Source organism: Canis lupus, chromosome 21 (assembly GCF_048164855.1).
Source record: "Canis lupus baileyi chromosome 21, mCanLup2.hap1, whole genome shotgun sequence".
NCBI lineage: Eukaryota > Metazoa > Chordata > Mammalia > Carnivora > Canidae > Canis > Canis lupus.
Window position 1 is genome coordinate 5,236,809 of NC_132858.1, and position 20,036 is coordinate 5,256,844.

Below are 20,036 nucleotides of genomic sequence, written 5' to 3' on the forward strand. Positions count from 1 at the left end.
CGGTGTCGGGGAGGGGGGAGGGGGAGGGGAGGGGAGGGGAGGGGCGGCGGGGGGCGGGGGGCGGGGCCGGCGGCGGCGGCGGGCCCGGCCCTGCGGAGCGAGCGCCGAACTGCCAGCGCCTGCAGACCCGCCCCTCCGGCCCGAAGCTGCTCCGCGCGGGCCCCAACGCAAACGCCCACTTCCCGAAGGCTTGCAGGTGGGACAAGGATGGCCCATCTTGGGGTGGCGCTGGGAGGTCCGCCTTCGGGACGTGAGCTTTGGTCCCCAGCTCGGAGAGCAGAGAAAAGAGAAATCCTTGAGGCAAAACCAGCTCAGAAGGTGCCGGCCACCGTACCAGGCGGTTGCTTAAATACTCTTTATCTGTGACACAGGTGATCGAATCTTCCCTACTTGTTTGCCAGCACTTGCAGTTCCGGCCTCTTTCCTGCCACTTGGTTCACCGAGCCCTCCTCAGACAGGCCATTCCTGGCCCCCAGTACAACCCACTGCTGGGACATCTGCCACATTCTCTTCCGACCCCTCTCTGGGCTTCAGCTCATGCCCCTTATAGCCTACTCCTGCCTCTCTCCTGTCTTCATTCAGTATTTATTTGGCATCTACTGGTGCAAGGCGTAGTGCTAAGTTAAGTCCGTACAGAGAAGCCTCTTCGGGAGAGCCCAGTTTGCTGGTGGAGAAATGACAGCTCAAGGTGGCATGTGTCATGTGTGCACAGACATGGTGACAGTCCTGGGTATCATGTGGCATGTGCACACAGACAACATGACAGTTCTAGGGTCAACATGCATCCCAAACCAGGGTATCAGGGAAACTTTTCCTCAGGTGACATTGTCCACAACCCACTCTTCTGTCTTCTCTCATCTATAGAAACACTGATATGATTGTTTCACAATCCAGCCTAAAGACTCAATCGGAAGGGCAGAGAGGTCCTGGAGAAAATACATGACAAGGGGTTCCCACAGCTAAGGCCACCACACAAGGGTCCTCAGATGCTGGGCTGCCTGAGAGGAATTACCTGGAGAGCTTTTTAAAAATCCTAATGTCTGGACCATAGGTCCAAAGATCCTAATTCAATGTGTCTAGGAGTCTGTATTTGGAAGTCTGTATTTGTAAAAATGTCCCTGGGTGATCCTGTAAAGACTGCTGCCTGGTTTGGGAACCACCCCCTCAGTGTCTCCCTACTTCCAGAAGGCCACCCACTCATTCCGGGGGCACTGCTTCCAATGGGGAGGAGCAGTTGTGGTCTCTCCCACTCACTGGGCTGGGGGGACAGCAGGTCGGTGGAAGAGACAAGGGTGGGACACGGAGGAGGGAAGCCAGACGGGGCGGGTGGCCTTAGGGTGTGTGGGTGATTCAGCCCCACGCCAGCCGCTGGTGGTGTCAGGTGGCAGCTGTACTCTTGTTGCCATGACAACTCCTCCCCGGAACGCAGGGAGGCCCGTCAGACGGGTTTGTTTGTGCTCAGAAAAGCTGAGGGAAGAGCCCAGGCCTGAGGGTAGGGCAGGGGCCGAGGTGGGTTGAGAGCAAACTCGGGAGAATGGGCGGCTGCAGAAACCAGCAGCGGGTGGAGGGAACTCGCTTCAGGGAACAGGTACATGAAATAAAGGGAGGAACAGGTACAGGAGATAAAGGGAGGAACCGGCAGCAGGTGGAAGGAACAGGTGGGGAGGGAGCGGGGAGGATAATGGGCTGGGAGGGAGAACAGGTGTGAGAGGTGACACAGAAAACCAAGGAAGACCCAACAAGGGGATGAAAGGTAAGGGAGGGGTGGGTGGAGATGGCAGGGACTAAGTATGAAAGAGTCAAGGACCATGACTCAGGACATAGAAGAGCAGAGCTGAGCCCTCTGCTCGGGGGAAGGGAAGCTGGGGAACATTCTGGATTGTATGAACTTTACTCTTGGCACTGGAATTGGGGACCAGGGGCTTGCGGGGGTAACGTGGGTCAGCTGGCAGCTTAGAGAGAAAGCTGGTCTTCCCACGAAGTTGGAGGACCCTCCCTGACAAGCTTATCTTCCCAGACTCCACAGCATGTCCTCTGGCCCTCCCCGGACCTCACCTGCCAGGGCCTTAATTCGAGACCTCTCAAAGAGGCGGGCTGAGCTGCTGTCATTGTCCCAGTCCGAGTCAGGCAGGTCCCAGCGGTTGTTGATGTCGCTGTACTGGCCCTGGATCTCCAAGCTGTCGAAGTCTGTGGGTGACAGGGTGCTGCTCATGGTGGCAGGTGGCCTCCTGCTCCTGCAAGGGGGAACATGGCTGGTGAGGGGCATCTCAGGACCACTGAGCCCACTACTCACTGTGTCCTTCTCTCCTCTTGCCCTAGATCTGCTCCGCTCTCCTGAGGGCCAAAGGCTGAGACTGGTTCATCAATGGAGATCAGACCTTAGTGGGAGAAGGGAAGCCATGGTGGGGAAGTAGAGGGACAGGACACCAAGAGATAAATGTGGAGTGAGACAGAAAGGCAGGAGTGCCTCAAAGTGCTGTGGCAGAGAGGAAGGGCTGCAGAGACGGACAGTGAGCAAAGCTGGGAGCTAAAAGTGTTAACGATGGCTAACAAATGGCATGGCTCAGGACAGCAGTGCACAGGCCAGGGAAACACACAAGCAGATGTGGGACCCCATGAGCAATAATGAGTATAAACTTTGATTTCGTGGTTCCACAAACTGTTCGGAGCTCCCACGCCACACGAGACGATCTCCTATCCCCAGGAGGTGATTTGAGATGAAAAGACCCTAATCCTGCTCTCGAGCTAAGATGCATTTATAATACACCAGGAAGCTTGTGATGCCCTTAGGTAAGTATAGACAAAGTGCCCAGGAATTGAGAGGAGGACACAGTATGGTTCTCCCTCCTTTGCTTCCTTTTGTTTCTCACAGGGAACAAGGGAATACCTAATAGGTGCTAGATAAACGTCAGCTATGAGGGGGATCCCTGGGTGGCTCAGCGGTTTGGCGCCTGCCTTTGGCCCAGGGTGTGATCCTGGGATCGAGTCCCGCATCGGGCTACCGGCATGGAGCCTGCTTCTCCCTCTGCCTGTGTCTCTGCCTCTCTCTATCTATGTCTATCATAAATGAATAAATAAATAAATCTTAAAAAAAATGTCAGCTATGATATGTGTCCCTACTATGTACATGCATCGCCTCATCACACCCCCTAAGGGGCAAGGGTTCATTGACCAGGAAACTCCACCTCTTAAGTCATGGTTCAAGGTCACGCAGCTGGAAGGGGCAGAGTTGAATTTTAAAGAGAGGTTCTTTCTGACTTTGGGGAACAAGCTCTTAATCACAATATTTACATGTGCCTCGAATCTCCTGGAGCCCTTCAGAGCTCCCTGGGACATTTCAGCACCCATGGCTCCCTTCTAGGGCCCAGGCTACTGAAATTAGGACCACACATGCTTGCCAGCTCTACTCATGATTCTACATTATGCAAACTTTGTCCTTCTCAAAACTAACAAATAAATTTTAGATTAGCTGCTAGGGATTTTTAAAAACCCTCTACTGTCCACAGTTCTCATGTAATTCACCATTCAGCAGCCATTCAAGGGAATGGAGGGGGCCCAGTCTGTAACTTTATTAGAATCTCAATTCTACATTTCTAATTTTCCTAGCACCTCTCAAACACAAAGACATTTTAGTCTTTCTGTAGACATAGCTACTTCCTAGGGCAGAGGCTATCATCTTGGCAGTCTCTGGCTCTGGAAAGATGGACAGGAGAACCTCGTGTGTAGTTTAGGAAAAGAGGAAGGGATGGGTGGTGAGTTGTGGGAGGGTAGGAAGGTGTGTTCCCTGGCACACAAAAGCAGAGCTTGGCTTCTGTCATTAACTGGTTCCATGAAGCTGAACCTGACCCTGACCCCCAGGAAGCCAGGATTGTCCGCCCCTCCCCTTTCTTTCAAAGACAGAGCAGGCAAAGTTTCCCTGGGAGTAGCATTAATGAGGGGTGAGGAAACTAAGGTCTAAGGTTCCTAAATTGGGCTTTGCATTCCCTGTAATAGGAAAAAGAGCTTAATTTCCACTAGCCTGGGACACGTTTCTCATTTTAAAATCCATCATTTCTTTTAATCTCCAACAGATTCTTTGAATTTACTCTGTAAATATTTATATAAAAATAAATTCTAGGGCAGAATTCAGTCACCCTGAGCAGAGTGCTGTGGGCAAGGTGTGACCTGAACTAGAGTCATCTAATATAGGCAGGCACTGAACAGGGAAGCAGCCCAAACCCCAGGACCTGTACTAATTCCATTTCTCTCAGCCCTTCAGGTCCAGGCTTCCTCACCAGTAGCCAGCTCACACTTTGCTCTGGGATTGACATTTCCAGTACTTTCTCTCTACATAGACCTCCCTGCAGAAACACCTACATACAATGCCCTCCAGCCTTCTGTTTCCATGACCCTTTTGCCTTTTATTAGGAGTCACAGACCTACTAAATCCTGCCCCCAAGACTATGGCCAATAAGCTGTTAAAATATAACTGATTTGGGGGTGTTTGTGTGGCTCAGTCAAGAGTCACAGAGCATGTGGCTCTTGATCTTGAGGTCGTGAGTTCAAGCACCATGTTGGGCATAGAGGTTTCTTTATAAATACAATTGAATAATAATAATAACTGATTGATTTTGGATTCCTTTGGGTGGGCCTGCACTTTCCAGTTCTCTACAGGCCCCGCCATTCCCTTTTCTCTCCCTCCTAGCCATGTCACATATTTTTCTTACTTCCCTGGGCTCTGAAAGCCTCTGAGGTTTTCATTTTTTTTTTAAAGATTTTAAAAATTTATTATTTATTCATAGACATAAAGAGAGAGAGAGACAGAGAGAGAGAGGCAGAGACACAGGCAGAGGGAGAAGCAAGCTCCATACCGGGAGCCCGATGCAGGACTAGATCCCGGGACTCCAGGATCGAGCCCCGGGCCAAAGGCAGGCGCCAAACCGCGGAGCCACCCAGGGATCCCCACTCTGAGGTTTTCAAATCCTGCTTGCCTGACCCCGTCTCCAAACCACTGTGTCTCCCTGGGGCTCCATCAACTGCACAAAACCTAAACACATCTTAATCTGGCTTCCTTTTGGTGATCCAACCTGGTCCTCCTCTATGGGGACCCAGGCATGGGATCTAGACCTCCCAGTGAGGTCTGGCTGTTAGATCCTCTCCATAATTTTGAGGAGAAGGTATGGAGTAGGAATCTCTCCTCCTCCCAAATAGAAATTCAGCTACTTAAATGCTCCTTTGGCTAAACTGAGTTTTGACACATGTGCTTTGTGTCCTGAATTTCCGGGGATGCTGTCATACAGATAAGGAACCAGGGTGGCACGGTGTCCTTAGGTCATGGATCTCTATAGGACCACATGTTGGGACTCCAAGGAGTTTGTTTTCATGGACTTGCATGTGAATGATGCTCTCTGGTGTTGTTTAGTGTGGTGGTTCTGCGGGGCTCTGAGTTTTGGTTTTCACGTATCTGGGCTCTGCAGTCCCTTGGCCTTTTGGGTGATACTCTGTGTTCTCTATTCTCTGCTGCTATCTCTAGATTCCTATAGTTTTCTATGGAGTTTCTTTACATAGATCCTGCTCTATGTCATTCCTTACCTATGATCTGGGTCTCCATACTCATATTTCTTTAGCGTGCCTGTCCACCAGCCTCATAACCCCCTGTCTCTCTGTACGCTGGAGAATCTTCAACCTTTTTTTTTTTTTTTTTAGAATCCTCAACCTTATTCTTCCCCATGGATTCCCAACTCTGGCAATAGGATGGCACAGCAGCTAATCCAGATTACAGTTTCACCAGCACCTTATTCTTAGCCACTGACCTCAAGGCCAGGCCCAAGTAGCTTACATTGTTTGTTCATGCTAGAATAAAGCCAACTCCCACCAGCTGCAAGCTTGGGGTCCTGCTAGATTCTCCACCTAAAGTGCTGCTGGATACAGACTCTGCTCAGCCACGTGAGGATCCTCAAGAGCAGCTGTCCCACTTCCCGTTTCCTCCCGTTTTAGCTGGCATGTAAGGCTAGAAATCCTATCCTGGGCTAGAGCCTGTCTTTTACCCTAATTCCTCCTCTGGCCACATCCCGCTCCTGATTAATTCTTTACCTAGCTCCGAGAGTTGACGGTTCCCTCGTCTGCGCTCCCACAGCACTTGGAGAGCAGCTAGTATTTGCCCCCATCACATTGTATTACGCTTAGTTGTTTATGTGTCTCTCTGCTTGCTCCACTTTTAACCCATTGAGGACAAGAGCCGTGTCCTACTCATGTTTGTCTTTTCCAAGCCCATACAATTGGTATTCAGTAAAGAAAGAATGAATGACTCAACCATAATTCTTTTTTTCTTGCTGCTGCTGGTTTGTTTTTTTTTTTTTTTTTTTTTTTTGCCAGCAAATTGATTCTTAGAGCCGGAGAAAAACTCAAGGAAAGAATAAAATGGGATTGGAGAATACCCTCTGCTGGAGGACTCTCTGGGTTAAACCCTCAATTCGGGATCCAGGATTCTCAAACTTGCATGAATTACAATTACCTGGAGAGCTATTAAAATACAGACCACTGGGCCCTGCCCCCCCCCCTCCACCCCAGGGTTTCTGATTCAGCAGATCTGGGGTGGGGCTCATAAATTTGCATTTCTAACTAGTTCCCAGAGGATATTAAAGTAGTGTTTTGGGGACGACACTTTGAGGGCACAGTTGTCCAAAGATGAGGAGGAGTAGAGTTGGTTAGAAGAGCAATGAGGATTGAAGAGACACAAAGTTTCAGGGGTGAGTGTGACTGGAGGTTAGCTTCTGGGGGGGGGTTCAGGCTCTATCCAATGCTAAGCTCAAATATAGCTTCTCTGAGAGACCCCAAGACCCACAAAGAGCCAGAAGCCTCAGGCAATAAGAGAGGAAATGAAGATGGAGTGGACTCTAGATCTAATGAGACAAATAGAGCTGCTGGTCCCACAGGCAAATCACAGATGTGCGGAAGAAGGAAAGGACGATGGCGGAGACGCTATGGGGGGGTGGGTGGGGGCAGAATTGAACAAATGACAGTAGGATGAATAACAGATGAGAAGAAATGGGGACCTTGGGCAAATAAAAGTCTTTTTTGATTCAAAGTATGAGTGATTGGCAGAGACGTAAAAGGAAAAAGAGATCACAAACTCAGGGCAACTAGGAGGGCATAAGAAAGATGCACCCAGGGCAATCAGAGACCCCTGTGGAGAAACAAAACCCTAACCCATATTCCTCAAGGCTGAATTCCTGGTGAAAGGCAGCGACTCTCCTCCAGCAAACTTAAAGACTAGGCTGAAGAGTGGCACTGAATTTTTGTTTGATCTTCTTTGCAATCCTCCACTCAGGACAGAATTATTCAGATTAATTTTCACTCCCTTGCTGTGCCTCTCCCCCAAGCCTGTAATGGCCGGGTTACATCAGTTTTTTGCAAGGGACAAATCCAAGATCCATATTAACTTTTTCCTCTTCGGAATTGGCCAAGAGGTTGTCCAGCACCCGAAGCCAACACCCACACTTGGAACTCAACGCTGGCCCTTTCACCTTCAAGGAAAACTGGTTTGTGGATACCCTGCCCATACCTGCCGGAACCGACCGGCTCTCCAGCGCTAGAATTGTGGCTGCTCGAGGGCGAAACAACCCACGGAGAGCAAATGCAGCAGGTTCGTAAAGGGACAAGCCCGCAGCGCAGCCGAGCATGCGACGCCATGGGGCCGATGGGGGAAAGTGGTTCCGCGCCAGAGTGGACAGTAGATGCCCCACCGTGGTGCCGGGGTCGGAACACCCCAGCGGGGAGGCCTTGCCCACTAGTTCTGTGCGGGGCGACTCTAAGCCAGCCGTCCAGGTGTCCCGGCCACGGAAACACCTTACACCGCTCCTTCCCCACCCCCTTCGCCCTCAGCTCGTGTTCTGGTCACCACCGCCAGCCGTGTCCCCTCTCACACACGCACCGTGAGGAAGCATAAAGGAGAGCATGGAGCAGCTACCGAAGAGGCGAGGAGGAGCCCCTTGGGCTCCAGAGGGAAGCCCCCAGCAAGCCCCCGAGAGGCAGCGGGGCGCTCGCACGCGCGGGCACAGACGGCGGAGCGCGTCCGCAGCACCTGGATCAGCGCCGGCCGCTCGGCGGAGGAGCGTCGGCGACCGGAACAGCGGGCGCTGTCAGACACGCTCCGAGCACCGCCGACCCGATGCCTCAACGCGTTTGTCAACCTCAACTCTTGCAAGACTCTTCTCTCCAATCCGGAAAGGCCCGCGTTCCCCACGCCTCGACCCCCACCCCCGGTACCTGGGTGGCTGGCACATGACTCTCCATCCTGTCCCCGGGACCGGGCGGAAGCGAGGGCCCGGCGCCGCATCCTCCCTCCCGGGCTCTCCCGGCGGGCCCGACCTCGACCCCGACCCCAACCCCGCCGCCCGCACGCGGCCGCACAAAGCGCGCCGCCCCGCCGCCGGGACAAAGCGGGCCCGGGCGCCGGCACCTACCTCGGTGCGGAGCGCCGGCCGGGCAGGCGGGAGTGCGGCGGGCGGGGGCGCACCGGTGGTCGCCGCGCCCGCAGCCTGGCCGCGAGGGGCGGTTGCGGGCGGCGGCGGGTGGCCGGGGCGGCGGCGGGGCGCACGGCTAGCGGCTGCGGGCGCTGTCACGGGGCGCGAGCGGCGCGGGGGGCGCGCGGGGCCGGCGGCGGCGGGGCGCGTGGCGGCGCGCGGGCGCGAGCGGCGGGACTGCGGCGCGCGGAAGGAGGACAATAGCCTCCCCCTGCCGCAGGCCGCCGGCTCCCGCGGGAGGCCCGGGACCATCTGGAGCCCGCGGCCCCGCGGGGCTCTGGGCGGGGCCCGAATCACCCCCTCCCCGCCCGGCGCCATGGCAACCGCGGCCCCTCTCCGTTCTCCGCGCTGCTCCCCGGCCCGGGGTCGCTGACCTTCCCCCGGGCGAACTCCGGCGGTTCTGCGGCCGGCTCCCGACCCCCGCCACCTTCCGCGTGGGTGCCCCCTATAATGCCGCCTTCCGGTCACCCCGGGGCCACCGGGTACCCCCCACACAGCTTGCGGGGCTCGGGCTCCGCAGATTGAGGACCCTCACCTTTGTCCCCACTCCTCCTTTCCTCCCAAATCTATCCCTGAGACACACAATCCTTCCTTTAACGGCACTCACCGCCCGGAGGGTTTCCCCAAATTCAGCTTCTGTTTCCTTTTCAAATTTTCATCCGTGGGCACCTCCAGTTCATCTCCCTTTAAGCAATGCTTTCATCCATCCCTTCTCTCGAGCATCCTCCTTCAGGCAGGTAGGCCAGCTCTCTTTCCCAAAGCGTCTCCATGGTCTACGTGGTGGAGATTCGCCTGCTCGCAGATCAGATTCTCAGAATAGTCATCACTGCAGCTTCTCTCTGCTCCTTCTCAGCTCCTCTCATTTATCAACCAGGAGAATTCCGTCCTACTCACTGTCTTAAAAGGGAGTGGGGGTGGGGATGGACATTTCTAGGCCTGGCACAGCTGGGTTTCTCCTTGGTTTAGTAGCATCTGAGTGGTTGCAAGGTCTTAGGTCATTAAGCAAGGTGAACTGCTATCTGCTTGAGAGAAAAGAATTATGCTCAAATAATAATAAAGTTATAAAGTGCCACCTGCACGTTAAAAATGCATTATCCAAAAAAAAAAAAAATGCATTATCCCATGTGACACCCCCCACCCCCCACCCCACACTCCAGCTCTGAGAGGTAGGTTCTGTTCTTCCAGACTAAGAGGCTAGGCTTGGAGATGCACAGCAAAAACAGATTGGGCTTTGTACAGAGCAATCAGAATTTACCCATTAGATTGTGCTGTCTCTGATGATGCAGGCCTGTTTCCACCTGGGAAATGCCTGAAATGGCCAAGTAAGGGCAATGTGAAGGATAGGGTTTGTGTGAATTACTGGGTTTAAGGTTTTATTTATTTACGGGTAATGGAATTGTAGGATTTTGCTCCTTTCTGAAAAGGTACACCTACTGAAACAAATTTGTAAGTGATTGAAGCACTTTTCAGTTAGGATTTTGGCGGGGTGAAATCATTTGTTTTAAACTTATTTGAAAACATTTCCAAGGGGGAAAAAAAAAAAAGATCTGCTACCAATCCTGTCTGGTTGTATCATCTCACCTATCTGGCCTTGGTTTTCCTAGTTTATAAAATGGGTTGGAAGGGATATCAGGGAGTTGCACTAAAAGGTGACCTTGAACTTCTCTTCTAGGTCTGATATTCTGATTTCACCACCAGACTGGAAATTGATCTTCTGAGGTGTGCCTCACTAGTAGCTACAGTTCAGGCTTATTTATTACTTATTTTTTAACAGTCGCTCTTCAGGCAATGGAGTCAGAGAAGGGAGAGCATAAACTACAACTGTTCCCAAGGGTAAGAGTGAGTGTGTTCAGGGGGAAGGGAGCAATGAGGTGTGTTTTTGGTCATCAAGGAGCCTTGGCCAGGGATGTTAAAGCTGATGGGATGAGAATCAGCTGATCTGCCAAGGAGCCAGAACACCCAACCGACTACTGCTCTACTGCTATGGGAACCAAGGGTCTCAACAACAGCTATTGGATTGTGACCCAATTAGGAGACAAGAATATTAAGTCTATGGTCAGCATACTAACAAGATCTTTTATATAGTATTTCCTATTTTTAGCATTTCATAATCCTTTAAAAAGCCTTGTAGGGTAATGGGTAGCCCGGGTGGCTCAGTGGTTTAGTGCCACCTTTGGCCCAGGGTGTGATCCTGAAGACCTGGGATCGAGTCCCACGTTGGGCTCCCTGCATGGAGCCTGCTTCTCCCTCTGCCTCTCTCTCTGTGTGTCTCTCATGAATAAATAAATAAAATCTTTTTTAAAAAGCCTTGTAGGGTAAACATTATCATTCTCATTTTCTTGATGAGCACACTGTTCTTCAGACACCTAAGTGAATGCCCAAGTTCAGAGTTAGTTCATGGTGGGGACATCAGGTCTTCCAATTCCTAATATGTTCTTTCCCTTCTGTTAGAGAGAGTGTAGCAGAGTGGTTAAAAGCATCAGTTTTGGAATCAGACTCTTTGGCTTTAAAAGTAGTTTTGCTGCCTACTTGCTGTTGACTTGGGGCAAGTTGCTCAACCTCTCTGGGATTCAGGTTCCTTACCTGCAGAATGATATCATAGGTGGGGATCAGATGCGTGATTGCAGGTGCCTGACACATAGAAAGCTCTCAACCGGTGTCAGCCATTATTATTTTAGGAGAGTATCATTTTACCATACTATTTCCCAATTTGGGGAGGAAGCATGCTCAATAAAGAGAACAGTGAGATGGCTGGTCTCAGTTGTTTTGGAAACTTATTATTTTCTCTGTAGTACGTCAGTATAGTCAATGATGGAGGGGAAAAACGTCTTCTTCCTTTTTACATGATTTGCAACAGTGAATGGAAGGAAATCCACAGAGTGTGCTGAGCTGCTCTGGAGAATCCAGATTTGCTACTCATGTTACCAAGATTAGTGGAAAGTCCTGCCCCTAAACCTCCAGACCTAGCCCAGGGTTCATCTTTCATCCTGTACCATGGAAGAGATGTCTCTCCTGTCTGAGACTGATTCTTCTGGTTCCTACATGAAGTGTCATCCCCTCCGGCAGTCTCATGGCTCTCAGTCATTCTGGTGAGTTCCCTCTCTTCTGGCTCCTTCTCATCAGCATTTGAACATGCGCCAAGTATCTGCTAGCTTAAAAAACAAGTGAGAGACCCTGATCCTCCTCTGCGTCTTGCCTTTATGATCATGATATTCTTGAGTGATTTGAATGCATTGGCTCTACTACCTTGCTTCTCCTTGAGCCAAACATTCATTTAAAAACTATCTGACTTAGGAGCTCGTAGGTGGCGCAGTCCGTTGAAGGTCCATCTCTTGGTTTCAGTTCAGGTCATGATCTCAGGGATTGAGCCCTGTATCAGGCCCCACACTCCAGAGTCTGCTTGAGATTCTCTCTTTCCCTCTCCCTCTGTTCCTCCCTCACACACACTCTCTCTCAAATAAATTAATCTTTTAAAAAAATTAAACAAAAACTATCTGGCTTATGTGTCAGGCACTGTGCTGGGATCTGGGGATCTAATGATGAGTAACATGGACAGTCTCTATCTTCTTGGAGCTTATATTCTGGTAGGGTTGACAGACATTAATAAAATAACACCCTTAGATATATAATTACAAAGTATAACGAATGAAAAGTTCAGGATGCTAGGTAAGAATTTAACAGAGCGTCATAATCTAGTTGGGGGGGGGGGCATGTCAAAGGGGACCTCCCTCAGATCATTAGAGCTGTGATCTGAAACATGACAAGTGTTAACTAGCCTGAGAATAGAGGATAATAGTAGTGGGTAACTAACACTAATTGGGGATTATGTTTCTAACACTTTATGCATATCATTTCATTTCATTCTTATAAAAACTCTGACAGGTGAGTATTAACTTTATTCCACAGAAGAGAAAAATGGAGGCATAGAGAGATGAAATGTCTTGCCCAGGGTCATGTAACCAGGCTGAGGTAGAGCTGGGATTTCTAGACCAGACGTCTGACACTTGAACCATGTTCGTAGCTACAGAGACACAAGAGCATGTGGATGACAGACTTGAAGCAGCAGGGCACATGGTGTGTGTAAGAAATGGAGAGAAGGGTAATGGGAGGGAAAATAGAGGGCAAGAGGGAATATGTGCTGAATTCTGGCTGGGGAAAATAGGCAAGGGCTTGATCATGCAGGGGTTTCTAGGTCCTTTAAAGAATTTTGGTTTTCACCTCGGGAGCCCTGGGAAACTATCGAAGGATTTGAAGCCATGGAGTGAAGTGATCCACTGTGTATTTTTTTTAAGATTTTATTTATTTATTTGAGAGAGGGAGCAAGAGCCCAAGCACGCAAAGCAGGGGGAGGAGCAGAGGCAGAAGAAGTAGGGTCCCCACTAAACAGGGAGCCCTATGTGGGTCTCGATTCTAGGACTCGGACCCGGGAGTCTGGAATCATGACCTGAGCAGAGGACAAACAACCCTCTGAGCCACCCAGGCACCCCTCTACTGTGTATTTTTAAAAGATTACTCCAGCTGCTATGTGGGGAATAGAGGAGTGTGCATGTTGATGTGAGAAGCCAGTTGAGAAGACCGGATTTGGGTGAAGAGAGTGTAGGTCTCAGAACCTGCTGGGTTTGTGATATCTTTGGCCCAATCAAGTGGACATACTTAGGGGCAAGTGCATCTGGGTGCACAGCTCAGAATGGAGACTTGGACTTCGATACACATCTGGAAAGCATCAGTGCAGAACCAGATGGTGAGTGAAGGAGACGGATGGGCACTGATGCAATTGATTTAGTCCAATGCAATATAACTTCCATTTCTCTGTAGCTACTTTCAACAAGGTCCTCAGGAATCCTCTTGCTAAATCCAGTGTTAATTTACAATTGCCTCCTTACTATTCCTCTTGGCAGTGGTAGATTTTAATTATGCCTGCCTCTTGGGATTTTCTTCTTTTGGTTTATGGTTGCCACAGTCCTGGTTTTCCTTCAACCCCTGTGGTCCCTCCCTTATTTCTTTTGTGAGTTCCTTTCTGCTCATCACTTAATTGTGTTGTTGCCATTGGTAATAGTGTTTTGTTCTAGGCTCTTTCCTAATTCTATGCATTCTTCCTGGGCCTCTTTATCTACCGCTCTGCAGCCAGAGCATCTTTTTTTTTTTTTTTAAATCATTTAAAGATGTTTTATTTTTTATTTATTCATGAAAGACACAAAGAGAGAGGCAGCGATAGAGGCAGAAGGAGAAGCAGGCTCCCCCCTTCCAGGACCCTGGGATCACGACCTAAGCCAAAGGCAGATGCTCAACCACTGAGCCACCCAGGTGCCCAGAAAGCATCTTTCTAATACAACATTCTGACAAGTCTCTCCTCTGTGGAAACCCCTTCAGTGGCTCCCCAATGCCTTTGGGGGTAAAGCCCAGAGTTCTTAGGGAGTTGACACACCCCACTTACCTCTCTACCCTCATTGCTCACCACTCCTCTTTTGACGCTCTATATCCTGACATAAGGAATCTGTTGGAGCTTTCCCAATGTTTGTGGGATTTTGAACATGGTATTCTCTTTGTGGGAAATTCTTCCTTTTCCATTTACCTAGGATTGATTTACTGGTCTGTTGGGTCTAAATTTAGGTGTCACTTCCTCCAAAAAGCATTCTCTGGGCTTCAAGTCTGGGACAGGGGCCTTCTGACAGAACTCCATGTGACTATTACTGCCCATTGGTTGTGTTCCTTCTTAGATTATGAACTCTGTGAGAAAAGGGAGCACATTCATTTCACAGTTGTGTTCCTAGTAGAGCAGACATGTAGATATCTGTGCAACATTTTAATGAATGACAGAAAGGACTTTGGGAGAGAAGGGGATTTCTTTTTGTAAAAAGATAAAACTAGATGTTTTCATATCAAACAATGTGTTTCTGTTTCTTTTACCCTGAATCTATCCCCCATGATTAAGTAGCAGCAAGTGCTTTCTAGATGCAGTATCCTCTGCATAGGGATGACACAGAAAGATCAGGGTCAAAGTCTTGGGCTTTTGAATTCTTAACCAGACCATTTTTTTTTTAAGATTTTATTTATTTATTCATGAGAGAGACAGAGAGAGAGAGAGAGGCAGAGACAGAAGCAGGCTCCATGCAGGGAGCTCGATGTGGGACTCGATCCCGGGACTCCAAGGTCACGCCCTGAGTAGAAGGCAGGTGCCAAACCACTGAGCCACCCAGGGATCCCCTTAACCAGACCTTTTAAAATCAAATACAGAGAAGATGTTCTTTTATTGTTCCTCCAAGTTTTTATTTAATTCCAGTTAGTTAACCTACAGTATAATATTAGTTTCAGGTGTAAAATTTAGTGTTTCAACACTTACATACAATGCCCAGGGCTCATCATAACAAGTGCCCTCCTTAATACCCTTCACCCATCTAGCCCATCCCCTACCCACCTCCCCTCTAATAGCCATCAGTTTGTTCTCTATAGTTAAGAGTCTGTTTCTTTGCCTGCCGAGAAGCCTGCTTTATTTATTTATTTATTTATTTATTTATTTATTTATTTATTTATTTATTTATTTTTGGAAAAGAGTTTAGATGCATCTTTGGGCTCTGCCTTCTGTGCTCACCACAAACAACAGTAGACAAAAGAGACTTATGTTCCATTCTGATCCTAGAACTCTGAGAAGACAAAGCATTTCAAAGTTCCCTGTGCTAACAAGGGACTGCTACCACAGAGTAGAAGTGGCACTGTCACCTCTGGAGGCAAAGTAGGTCTTAGATAAATTGAATTTCTTCATTACCTACAGCCTTCTCACTCCCTAAACCTGAGTCTATTTGACTTGACATTTGGGGGAAATTTGAAAAGTTACTTGGTGCCCAGCCCCTGAGAGGAGTGTAATGATGAGCTGAGAGCCCAGTGACTGTGGGGATTGCTGTGGAGTGGCAGGTGAACCCCACAGTAGAGGCTGAGGGCTGCATGGCTCAAGCCAGGAGCCAGTTGAAGACTCAGGAGTACTAGGAAGAGCTGAGATAGGAGCCACTGAGCTCCTCATAAAGGAATCACTGTCTCTTTCTAATCTACACACCAGGGAACACTGTAGCAGGTACAGTGGCAATGGAGTCCAATGGCCAAGACCAAGCGAGGCAAAAGCAACAGAAGATGGCATTTGACCTCGGTACCCTTCCCTGATGTCAGAGTGATATGTGAACCCCCAACTGGAACATTGTCAGGAGAAAGAAACAGTTGAAGTTTAAAACTTGGAAAGATTGAGTTGTCTGGAATTGGCAAAGTTATTTTTCTGCCATTAGTAGAAATGGGGGCTGTAGAGCTAGGTTAAGAAATAAGGAAAATTGCACGTCCTCACCTGGGTCTGTGACTTGAGATTATAAACAAGCCTGGTGTACAAAGTCAAGGTCAGAAAGGTGGACTTGCAAGGAAAGTCCACCTTGTGTCTTACAAGGACTGACCTAATTTCCTGATGACTGTGGACCAGGAGGCTTGTATAACACCAGCTGGGGACAGGATTTGCAAAGAATGATCATGTATTTGAAAGCAAAAGTCTGCAGATGAACCAAGATAAAGCCTCAGGTCAAACAGGGTGTTCTGATGCTGGGGATGGTGGAGGAGGGGAACAGAGGACAGAAGAGTACTACCTGGAGCTCCCTTATATAGTGTAGAAAAGTCTGAGGTTCTAGGAGTCTTGAGGGGTGCATTCTGAGCTGAACAATGTTATGCATGCATACTGTTGGTGACTAAACTGGAGAAACTGAAACTGATTTGAGGACATAGAAGTATTACATCCATTTATCTTTGTCCATTTTGGATTCAAAACAGCAGTTTATTTATGGACCATCCCTCCCCAACTATTTTTAACTTGCAAATCTAAGCACCATTAGAAATTGGACCTAAAAACACATTTGAATGATTTCAACCTGTCTAGGAGCAGACTGGTTGATGATGATTCCACCACTTTTGATTTCACCTGTCAGTAACGAACCACTTCCTTCTTCTAAGAAGCTGATACCATAAAGCCCTGAGAATACACAAATCCTTTGAAAAAGTGTCTGATCACACCCACCTGCCTGAAATAAATTTTGGCAGCATCTGCTTCATCCTAACAGCTGAAGGGAAGTCTTTGGAGTTCCTTGATCAAATTGCACTGAGAAATGTGAGTTGTGTGGGAAACCTACAAAGAGTAGATTTTTGGGTGCCAGAACCCAAAATGAGTAGACTTAGTGTACATCTTTGAAGCTGTAAACATTTTAGGTCAGTTTTCTGTATTGTAGCCTAATTCTCTGATGTGGAGATCCACAGCTATGTAGCCAGTCATTTCAATTATTATTGGCATCTGAAACTTCCTGATGGTTAAGACAGAAGACTCTGGAGTCTTATGGCCTTGTTGGAATTCAGGCCCAACATTTTCTTTCTTTCTTTTTTTTTTTTTAAGATTTTATTTATTTATTTATTCACGCAGGGAACCCGATGTGGGACTCAGTCATGGAACCCCAGGATCATGCCCTGGGCCGAAGGCAGGTGCTAAACCGCTGAGCCACTCAGGGATCCCAACATTTTCTAATTGTGTGACCTTGTATCAGTTATTTAACTTCTCTAAACTTTGGTTTCCTCATCTGTAAATAGGGGATGAATTTATTTTTTAATTTAATTTAATTTTTAAAAAAGATTTTATTTATTTATTTATGAGAGACACAGAGAGAGGGGCAGAAACATAGGCAGAGGGAGAAGCAGGCTCCCTGTGGGGAGCCTGATGTAGGCTCCATCCCAGGTGGTGGTAGTGGGATGGCAGACGTTCAACCATGAGTCACCCAGACTCCCCAATAGGGGATAATTTTAAAGGAGTTATGGTAAGAAATTAACTAATGCATGAGAAGCACAAATTAGTACTTAATAAATATTAGCTATTGCTATTATCATGATTTTACTTGTTTTGTATGCAGACAGATCTTGCCTTAAGTAAAATATAACATATAAAAATTGAGATTTGCATAAAAGTTTAATGGGGGAGGTTCTTCATATCACAACAAAGTTCTTCAGTCTATGAAAGAACGGATAACAGGGTTTCTTTTAGACAGTCGGCTTCTCAGTGTGTCTAAAACAATTTGATTCACACACAGCTAGGTTTACACAATGTGTTTGGAACATAGCTAGTATACAAAGCACAGGACATCTGTAATACAATCATCCAGGCCAGGTCTGAAACACTGTGACAAGTTAACAATAACAATCCTGGATATTCCTCTCTGTCCTTTATACAGGGATTAGATGACTTCTCTGTGGTTTCAAAGTGCAGAGGTGGGACCAATGGGTGGAAGATGCAGTGGGGGAGTTTTAGTTCAATATAGTGAGAAACTCCTTACCAAACCACTGCTGTCCAGAACTGGAACGGGTTGCTTCTGAGGTGGCAAATTTCTCAACATAAGGTATTCAAGTAAAAGCAAGATATCAATTTGTCAGGACTGTTGGAATGAGTATTACATGAAATGGGGAGGTGAATTAGGGCAGTGTTTCACAACCCTAAGTACATGAAATATATTGTGCAAACTAGGTCAGTTCTCTACCTTGGATACCAGAAAGGGGTTGAGGAAGGAGGTACAAAGAGGCTGTTCAGGAGGAGGGTTGGGGATAAAGGAAATGAATTGGGAAAAAAATACTACTTCTCTGGTTGGGAAATACTAGATTAAATGACTTCTAAGATTTCCTCTAAAGACTCTAGGGGCATGTGGCTAGCTCAGTTGGTAGAGCATGCAACTCTTGATCTCTGGGTTGTAAGTTCAGAGCCCCAAGTTGGGTGGAGAGATTACTTAAAAATACAAAAAAAAAAAAATCTTAAAAAAAAAAAGATTCTAAGACTCTCAAATTGTTTCACAGATTTTTTTTAAAACTATATTCCTGGGATAATTTTCCCATTTTAGTTGAGGAAAACTGGAACATAACACCAAAAGTAAGTGATAAAACAGGAAAAGAATCCAGACATCCTCACCATTTTAGAATTTTGATTCCACAGCCTCTTTTCAGCTGGTGAGAAGGGAAGTTGAAGAAACAGAAGATAATAGAAGTAACGCTAGAATGGATGAAATCAAGTCAACCTCAGTGATCAGTGGAAAATCAGCTTCACGAAGACTGCATATTACTAGCTTTAAAGACTCCATACACCAGCATGCCTGGCAGAGTCCTTAGAGTACTATAATCAGATGAAGACCGAACTAAGACTACATGTGGAGCCAGTGTCCTCTTTTTCCCAGAATCTTTTTCCCAGTTAGCCTATTTGTCTTTCAAATAAAGTTGATCATCTGGCCTTTGGATCAATAGGTTTCCTCAATCATACAGGACCAGATTACACTGCTTTTTCCATTCCCAAAGCTTCTGTGCCACAAAGAATGCCTCCTACACAGTGGACATCAGCTAAGACATCCAACCCTGCCTAGAGAGAAAGTTAAAAGCCAATTAGACAGTAGAACAAGCTTTGTGATATAGATTTTATTGGTTATCAGGGAAGAGTAGGAATTACACATTAACAGGGATGAAATGAAATCTCCCCAGTTGGCCTGGGAACTTACTACTGATGGATGAGGAATCAGACTCTGTACGGGGGTGGAGTTAGGGGGTTGGGGGGGGATTGTCAGCTGGGAAAACCAGGAAGTCATCTAAGAAGTTGAGGAAGAAAACATAGGGAAAAGTGGTGAAGAAAATAATACTCCATCTATACAAACTCTAGTATTGTCTTGGGGGAGAATTTTTTGCCCATAAGTCTTAGAATGAGGAAGGACAAATGCTGTAGTCCAAGAATTGGTACAAAAGTCGGCACCACTATGGCCTCTAGTGCCCCCAAAACCTAACATACCTCTGTGAGAACATCCCTGTCTGACCCCAGATAGGAAAGCAGAGAGGGAGGTGAGTAGCAAAGCTGCCCCAGATTCTGTGCTCCAGGTGGAGAAGGCCTCAAGAAGGTGAAGGGATGAGCTAATCTGAGCTTCCTGGCCCCATTTCCAAGGATGTGATTAGTGGAGAGGCACCTGGGACCTGCTCCATTTCAGGAAACCCGGTTATGGGAACTGGTGGGGGACAGACTTGGCTCAGGACCCGAGAGAAGCAGTTAACCCTTTCCTATTGCGTGTATGGGAAACAGCCTCTTTTAGTAGTTTCCCAGGGGGAAAGAAACTTCTCAAATGGATTTAGTTTTGCATCAGTCCGATAAAGGAGACCTCAGGGATATTTTCCATTTCAGTTCCTATGGTCTATCTTTTCAGGGCTTTTGAATGCTCTAAAGGAGCCTGAGCACAAGGTAGACCTAAGAGGTGTCTAGGAATGACATACACAGAGAGGGCACATTTAAAAGGGAAAGACAGCTCAGCAGTTCCTAAAATGTCAAATGTCACTGTTGACCTGGCAGCATTTCTTAGATTTCTGGTTCCACTTTAACCCTTGGGTTTGGGTCAGAACCAACTTGGGGCTCTTTAGACAGGGTCTCTTCTATCCAGAGGATTTCTTCTCAGAATATGCAGGATGTTCAAAGCAGACATGCAACACTATTCTAAATACTGAGATGGGTGC

At 47.8% G+C, this 20,036-nt stretch overlaps 1 protein-coding gene and 2 long non-coding RNA genes across 6 annotated transcripts in view; 2 read left to right on the forward strand and 1 right to left on the reverse strand.

Moving 5' to 3' along the window:
* SPTBN2 (spectrin beta, non-erythrocytic 2) overlaps positions 1-9,593 on the reverse strand; it is a 38,522-nt gene extending 28,929 nt beyond the window's left edge. The window contains exons 1-2 of one of the 3 annotated variants that reach the window (XM_072790059.1): positions 9,112-9,593; positions 2,056-2,234 (exon numbers count right to left, since the gene is read on the reverse strand). In XM_072790059.1, the coding sequence (XP_072646160.1) occupies positions 2,056-2,212 (157 nt within the window). In that variant the 5' untranslated portion in view covers positions 2,213-2,234; positions 9,112-9,593. Of the gene's footprint in view, positions 1-2,055; positions 2,235-8,247; positions 8,264-8,444; positions 8,531-9,111 lie in introns of those variants that run through there. The other 2 variants (XM_072790060.1, XM_072790057.1) reach the window with 2 other exon arrangements.
* On the forward strand, positions 126-3,100 carry LOC140612497 (uncharacterized). 2 transcript variants are annotated; one of them, XR_012013688.1, is made up of 2 exons: positions 126-1,753; positions 2,320-3,100. It is a non-coding gene; the product is annotated as an uncharacterized lncRNA (long non-coding RNA). The 2 variants fall into 2 exon arrangements; XR_012013687.1 differs by having other exon boundaries at positions 126-1,588.
* Positions 9,594-15,097: 5,504 nt separating the features above from the next.
* On the forward strand, positions 15,098-18,791 carry LOC140612496 (uncharacterized). Its single transcript, XR_012013686.1, has 3 exons — positions 15,098-15,234; positions 16,408-16,635; positions 18,490-18,791. It is a non-coding gene; the product is annotated as an uncharacterized lncRNA (long non-coding RNA).
* The last annotated feature ends 1,245 nt before the right edge of the window (positions 18,792-20,036 follow it).